This window comes from Triticum aestivum, chromosome 2B, assembly GCF_018294505.1.
Source record: "Triticum aestivum cultivar Chinese Spring chromosome 2B, IWGSC CS RefSeq v2.1, whole genome shotgun sequence".
In the NCBI taxonomy this organism is placed as follows: domain Eukaryota; kingdom Viridiplantae; phylum Streptophyta; class Magnoliopsida; order Poales; family Poaceae; genus Triticum; species Triticum aestivum.
In genome coordinates this window covers 459,974,717-459,982,303 of record NC_057798.1, presented here as the reverse complement: position 1 = coordinate 459,982,303, position 7,587 = coordinate 459,974,717, and the positions used below count along the sequence as shown (strand labels likewise).

Here is a 7,587-nt window from a genome sequence, read left to right as displayed (position 1 = left end):
AAAACGCATTCAACTTGAGCGTAGACCAATGATGAAGGCGGATCTCATGCCGCACTGTCCAAACTCCAAAGCAGGGGAAGCCAAAGCTACCGTACCGTTCAACCAGTCACCAGGAGTCATCTGCCACTAGTCCATGACAACAGGGCCACGATGTACCTCGGGCCCACAAGTCATCGGCTGTTCATCCAGACCACACGCACGAACCGCGGGTGTGCAGCGCACCGAACAGCCACCGGGAGAACACTTCCGTTTCTGACACACCCCCACCACCCCCCGTCGCATCGCCGTCGCGACGGCGCTCCTACAAATACACCGACCATGTCGGCCTCCTGACCCGCCGCCATCCCGGATCCCGATGCCCCAGGCCCGAATTCCAACAACCACCGCCCGCTCCACTTCGTCCCTAGCTCGAAGCCTACGACCGGGGGCGCAGGGCCAAACCCTGCCCTAGGGTTTGGGTTTCGAGCCGGATCGATCCGGCCAGGGTTCGGCGGAGCGGCTTTCAATGGGGGATCGGGACGAGGAGGAGGAGCTCCAGATGGCGCTCCGCATGAGCCTCCACGGTTCGCCGCCGGCGCAGCCCGAGCCCAAGCGCAGCAAGCCCCCATCGCCCGCCGGGGAGTCGCCTGAGGCGGAGGCGCGCCGCAAGCAGCGCGAGCTCATGGCGGCCGCCGCCGAGAAGCGCCTCCGCGCCGTCGCCCCCCCTGTCGCCGTCGCTCCGCCCGCCGCCGTCGCCCCGCCTGCCGCCGTCGTGGTGCCGCCGCCGTCCCAGCCGACGGCCGTGGTGGCGGAGCAAACTTCCTCCCCGGAGGACGTGAAGGTGGAGTCGGAATCAACCGTGGTACCTATGGAGGATGTGAAGGAGGCGGAGGTGGAGTTGGAGGTTGATGTGGGAGAGGAGGAGAAAGGGGAGGAGTTGCATCCGGAGCTCGCTGAGAAGCTCTGGCTCATGGTGTTTGGGAGCGGGGTTTCAAAGGCAGTGCTGGCGCAGTGGAGCAATCAGGGTATCAGGTGAGCTTTTGTTTGGTACTTCAGTCTCATTAATATGTGTACATGGGTGAAACAGATGCATACTTTGATTTCTGGAGCACTTACCGATTCACCGAAATAGAAATCCGGCATTAACGTCTAATTCCTGAATAGGATATGGGATGTGTGATATAGGATGAGTGATATCCGGTTTTGTAATGGAACTATTCGGATAATGTAATCTATGATATCCGCGACAAACTAACTTGCTCAGCCTATAGATCTTAGCCCACCGCTCATATCCCACCTTTTTGAAGGCCTGACCCGTTGCTTGTGTGGCTATCGACCTTGCTGATGCTGTACTTTACATATTTTTCTTGGAAAGGCGCCTTTGGTAGGTTTATTTCACATTGTCTTGCACGGTACATGTCAAGTGTCATTGTACAACAAGTGGAAACCATATATTTACGAGTTAATTTGCCTTGTTGAATTATTGATGTAGTTGCATTTTGGAATTGTATGGTTGTTTGATCTTTATGTTGCCATATAACTGGTTTATGTTTTATACAGTTCTTATTTGATTAACATTCGTGCCCGGTAATATTTGCATTTGTACTCATATCGGGCACGACACATGTCCAACTCTACTCCCACGGAAAAAAAAGTGGTTTAGGGTACGAAATGAGCGATATCTGTCCATATCCGCTCTGGTTTCACCTCCCATATCTGTAAGATAATAGCCTTCGGTGACTTCGTTGCTTTCATTGTCTAAGTAGGTTATGTTAAGTTTCTGTTCTGATGGGCATGGTGATGGGCACCTAGAAATTAGCGTTAGACACGTGTTTATGAGATTAGGGTTTAGTGCCACTGTCCCTGAATACTCGAGGATTGGGTGTCAATCAATGGTTCAGTGTTCCGTGAAGACAGACTGATGTGGACATATATTGTGTATTTTAGTTGTTTCTGCGAGCGTATGTTAGTCATGATTCAAAGTGATCATACATGGTTATGTGTATCTTTGAGGATCGAATCATAGTAGGAGGTTGTCCTTGAGGTTACTCTTGGCATCTGGGCATGCTTAACTGTACTCATTTATACTACCTCCGTCTGGGTTTAAAGGGCCGGCCAACCGATTCTCCAGGACCAAGGCAGCGCAGCGGTACACAAAGCAACGCGCCATAATTTGCTCCAATTAATGCGCTAATCGTTAGCCTTCCTCCAAATTTGCCAATCAGCAAGCCTGCACGCAACAAGTCTCGCACGCAGCCGCGCGGCCAGCCAACCAGCGCGCTCGCATGCCAGCTCTTTCACATGTCCCCATGTATCCCAGAACCAATGCTTGTTAATACACGCGAATTAGCACAGCACAATAAATACCCGGCCTAAAAATCCGGACTGTGCGCCATGGCCCTCTGGCACTTTAAACCCGGACGGAGGTAGTAGCATACATATGAAACATGGCCATAGAATATATGGAGAACACAAATTTGGTAGTTAATAAATACTCCATGCATGGCAAAATGTAAGTTCCATAATTTTTTCTTTTCTCGTGGCAGAATAGATGTGCATGGAGATGTGTTCTCTGACTTGCATTTACGTTTTGTTTCTTGTCGGTATTGTTAAGTTAAACATTGGTAGTACCTCTCCTTTTTCCAACCCAATTATGAGAAACATTTTATATATCGTGGCAGTTTCAATCGCAGAAACCAGAAATTAAAGATGACACTGGTCGTGCTCTATAATTTAATATTCATGCCATACATGATACATGAGCTTCCAGTACTAGTAAATTTTCTCTTCGAGAGGAGTACAGTGATCTGGTGGAAGCATATTCAAGTTGGATGCGAGAAATATTGGGTTAGAGCAGGCACCGCAGCGCTGGCTGCTTGCTGACTAGATTCCCTGAGGACCTTGTTTTTCTGCCTTTTTTCCTTGCCTCTGCCCGCCTGGCTGTGTGATTAGCTTTATTCCAACCATTTAAATACAACGAGATGTCGCGTTCCTCGAAAAATGGTTTGCTTTCCTGTGCTCTTCCTGCTTCCTGCCAGGGTCTGGAATCCAGTTTTGACCGGTTACCAGTGGGGTTTGGTCAAATTCTGATGATTTTGGGTTTCAAAATTTGAAATAAACAAAACAAAAGGTCTCATCAACCTCAATTTTTAAGTAGTTATGTTAATTCATGCTTCTTTGTATATATTATAGCTTCTTGCCGTATCCATTCTGGATGTGATCATATCAGCTACAAGATACTGCATACTTTTAATAAAGGAATTTAAATTCAAAATAAACCATCCGATTTATATTACCTTGGCACTGTCCCATTCCTGGCAGTAACTGGCCGGTACTGCCAGGAAATGGAACCCACCCTGGATAAGAACTTGCGTCATGTTGACCATTACAAAAAATGGGCGTTTGTCATGGCTAGCTAATACCATGTTTGATGTCATCAAAGGTAACTTTGTTAGGGGTATTTGTGAAAATAAGTGCTGCTGGAGTTGCAAATATCTTCATAATTATGCATTGGTAGTTGAGAAAAATAGTTTTGTAGCGATCAAAGGGCCTACGTGCAACAATTATAAGCCACTGCCATTTTTTGCATGGGAACAGTATGGGAGAACCGTACAGCACAGAGCATCAAGCATTTCGGGTAAAACGCGGTCCTTCAGGAGCTACAGTTCTGAAATGGACTTTTTCTTCTTCTAAGCTTTCTAGGATTGACTTGATGACTTGATCAATTTTATTTTGTTTCCCTGAATCCAACTTGGACCCCATGTCTTCATTCTCCTCACACATCAAAGGGACCTTTTAGTTTGAATAAGTTTTTGTGCAACTGAGTTAGCACGAAGTTATAAGTATGCCTTTGGTATATTGGTGCTCCGAATCTGAGTGAAAACTGTGATTATTTTGAATTATGACTCTGATTGCTGGCAAGTTCTAGCCATGAAGCAGGAAAATTTCCAGATTTGACAGTTAACAGGAATTTGCATGCCTGTGCCATTAGAAATTAACGCATACAGTTTCTTGGAAATATCATTGCATTGATCCTATCGTACCTTTCATTGCAGTCATACAATTGAATGCTATTTTTCTAATTATTGTTAAAATGTATGCAGGTTCAGCTCTGACCCAGAAACAGCTATGGGACTGGTACAACATGAAGGTGGCCCTTGTGGTGTCTTAGCTACAGTGCAGGTACATCATTGTTGCTTTAGCTAATTGTGTTTGATTGAGTGTTATTGTGGGCATTTTTGGTGTCTAGAATTGCTCTATATGTTTCCTTGCCTTAACTGGGTGTCACTTCAGTTGGACTGCCTAAACTTGCTCAATACTTCGAACCGCCAACTCAACACAGAGCTAAACTGAGGAGGGGTCAACACTGATTGGTGTATGATTAAGTAGTCATTTCAATTCACAGTTAGCCAAAAAAAGTTCCACGTGGTGCTACTTAACGAAGGGAGTATACAATCGCAGGAGGGGCCAAGGCCCAGGTTGGTCTCAACCAAGCTCTGCCCCCATGCCTAAGCATCCTGTGTAGTGACCCTGATAAATTGAACAGACGTGTAAGAGATAGGTTGGAGCATTCTGCCGTTACTTAAATTTCTTTCCTACTTACAAAGATTTGAGTTGGTGGTGAGTTCACTCCTCACTCTCCATTCTACTCACACCTGGGACTAACAATCTTGCAAAAGTCACAAGTAATAAATGCACCCATTCTCGCAAGTGGGAGAATCGCCCTGGGAAAAGGCTCAAATAAATAATTGCACACTTGTATAAGTAAGCAAGTATGCTTTTACTCATGTGGGACCAGCGTTTTTGTAAAAGGCACAAATTAGCACATACAGGACGAACCTCAAAGTCAAAACATTGCTATGGGTTTTACCTTCCAGCACTCTAACCAACCAACTCTTCACATGCTATACAGTAGCATATAGAGCAAACGATTTTACTTATTCAAACGGGATGAAAGATGCCATTGCGCTACCATCTTTCTTCCTCAATCACCTCCCATGTGTCGCCTCTTTTCCCTATGCGTATCCTTTCCCAATCTTGCGACCTTCCCATGGTTGTTTCAGTTGCTTCAGGGCATCACTGCCTGCAACTCTTCCCTGTCATTTCGCTCTCTTTTTCTAGCTGGATCTCATGCAGCGATCAAATCACACGTACGCCTTCCCATTAATCTTCCATGCCGGGTGGCTAACTCAGATTTTCTGGTTTTGTAATAATGCAGAGGCACTGAGCTAGTTATGCCAAGAAACATTTAAAGCTGAGTAGCTCTACCGGTCGACCTTTTTTCTTCTTCTATGAGTTCATCTTGGTCCAATTTAAAATCCTATTTCCTGATTTTTTTTACACTAATTTATCCTGATGAACAAACCCTATCGTTGGTGATCACAAATCTGTGCTTTTCTTAGTAAGGTCTGGTAGGACCGCGGGGCATTCTGCTGTCACATTAAATCAGTAGATAAGTTTGTTCAAAGCTGAGCAGCTTATCCGACTTCTACCTTTTGCTTGTATATAAGCCATACAATTTTTTTTTTATAATTTGTCACAGTAATGTGTTTACGTACAAGATCTAACTATTTATTTTGCTATCTGTGCAATTTTTTCTGCTCTCAGCAAGCTCAACATTTCTGACAGCAACTTTCTTACGTTCTCTTTTTGCAGGCATATGTCCTTAAATATCTTCTGTTTTTCTCTGATAATTTGGGTAACCCAGAGGTCAGTGATCCGTCATTTGCTCTGGGACAAAGACGATTTTATCAGAGTTCTTTTGCTGCAAGGGATGATTTTTCTTCTCTTACCGAGGATGGAAAGACGAGGTGGTTTCTTTTGCTCCTTAAAAACCACACTGATGCCAGTGTTGTCTTTTAGCTAATTATCTATTCAGTAATTCTTCTGAACCACCGTTCTTCATTATGAAAATAAAAACATAGCAGACTGATGTGGGAGATTAACAATTTTTTAATTTAAGCCCACGGCCTTTCTTAGTTAGTTCTCTATTCATGTGTTTGTGGTAGATCCCTTGATTTACTAAACCAAAAGCCGTGTTTCAGTGAACTATTAAAAATCCTTGCCATTTTATTACTTTATTGAAACAACAGCAATGCTCTAAACGTTTATTCCATAGGGAACCTAAATGCTTCCATACCTATTATTTCCCCATGTCGTTAATATTTTAGAATTGATATTCTAAAATGTACCGTCATTATACAGTTTGCAGCATTGTACTTTCTTATTATTCTTGATACTCAAACCGCTGTTTATTAATTGATTTTTTCTACTACTAGAGCGTTGGTTCATGCTATGGTGGAAATTCTATTTTTATGTGGAACTGGGAAAAGAGCTGTTGTTGCATTCATTGGAGGTGTCATTCGTGAGGTAAGTGGACTTGATGACAATCAGGTGCTTATAAGCTTTGAGATGCTTCAAAGTTGATTATACTTCCATATACAGTATGCCAACAATCTCTTTTGGAACGTACAGCAGAAAGTTGATGCTGCTTTGGAAGGCCTTTCTGTTGAATCGGCAATTGATTTCCAGAAAGTTCTTAGAATAAGTACGTTTACCTCAAGGAAGGATGCATTCACCATGCTTCTGGCAAACATTCCTCTGTTTCAAAGTCGACTTGGTGCCATGTTATTTCTTATCTCTTCTTTACTTTCGCGGGGACTGGTATGTCTATGTCTATGTTTTGTTGTGTGCATTATGTTTTTTTTGCTTGCACAATTAAATAAAGTACAAATTCAGTGGTGTATTTGAACTTCAATCTATTTTGAACCAGGATTGTATCCAAGCAGATAGGGATGATCCAAGCCAACCATTGGTCACGGCTCCATTTGGGCATGCTTCTCAGGTACAGATAGCATTATCAACTTCAATATTTTAGCACAATAGGCTTACTGCAACACCCTGCCATTTAGTACCACACTGTCAGTTTAACTCGAGTTACACTTGCATACAAGTCTTGTTTGTGCAAGCAGTGTCACTTCAGGTTTAACCCTTTTATTTGGAGTGAGGATGTTAGAGTACGTAATGGGCCTAATGGGCTTGGGCTGGCGGTATGGCCCGTTAGTCTTCGGATTAATTAGAGATAAGGGTCGCTTGCTTAGGGGTCAAGAAAAGCCTTGTTTGGGAGTCAAGTAAACCTCTCCATATAAAGAGAGGAGATATATCAATCTAATCAAGCAAGAATTAAGAAGGAAATCCCTTCCCTCTTGCTCGGCCGTGGGCAAAGAGGCCCCCGGCCGGCCTTCTCGCGCCCTCCTTCTAGCAGCGCCATAACAATTTGGTATCAGCTAGCTTCGGTTCGATCATGTCTTCACCGCTGCCCAACCCGTCTCTCCCGCTGCCAGTCACCTCGTCGCCTCCGGCGACCACCACGACCATTGCCCCGCTCCTGCCCGCGCCGGGCTCCTCCGTCGCGCCCGCCCCCGCCGTCCTCACCCCGGAGGAGGTGTCCGGGGCGCTGCGGGACCTAACCCAGGCGGTCCAGGAGATCCGCCTGTTCTTGGCCGGGTCCTACGGGCCGCACCCAGGTGCATCGCCCATTGCCGCCACCGCGCCGCCGTGGCTGCCGTGGTGGCCGCCGCACCAGGCGGCCTCCGCCGCGCTCGCCGG

At 45.4% G+C, this 7,587-nt stretch overlaps 1 protein-coding gene across 2 annotated transcripts in view; it reads left to right on the top strand.

Moving 5' to 3' along the window:
• The first annotated feature begins 225 nt into the window (after positions 1-225).
• Positions 226-7,587, top strand: part of LOC123045455 (ubiquitin carboxyl-terminal hydrolase MINDY-3) — a 10,110-nt gene continuing 2,748 nt past the window's right edge. The window contains exons 1-6 of one of the 2 annotated variants that reach the window (XM_044468507.1): positions 226-1,011; positions 4,083-4,161; positions 5,635-5,789; positions 6,258-6,348; positions 6,457-6,642; positions 6,752-6,823. In XM_044468507.1, coding sequence (XP_044324442.1) covers positions 506-1,011; positions 4,083-4,161; positions 5,635-5,789; positions 6,258-6,348; positions 6,457-6,642; positions 6,752-6,823 — 1,089 coding nt within the window. In that variant the 5' untranslated portion in view covers positions 226-505. Of the gene's footprint in view, positions 1,012-4,082; positions 4,162-5,634; positions 5,790-6,257; positions 6,349-6,453; positions 6,643-6,751; positions 6,824-7,587 lie in introns of both variants that reach the window. The other variant, XM_044468506.1, reaches the window with a different exon arrangement.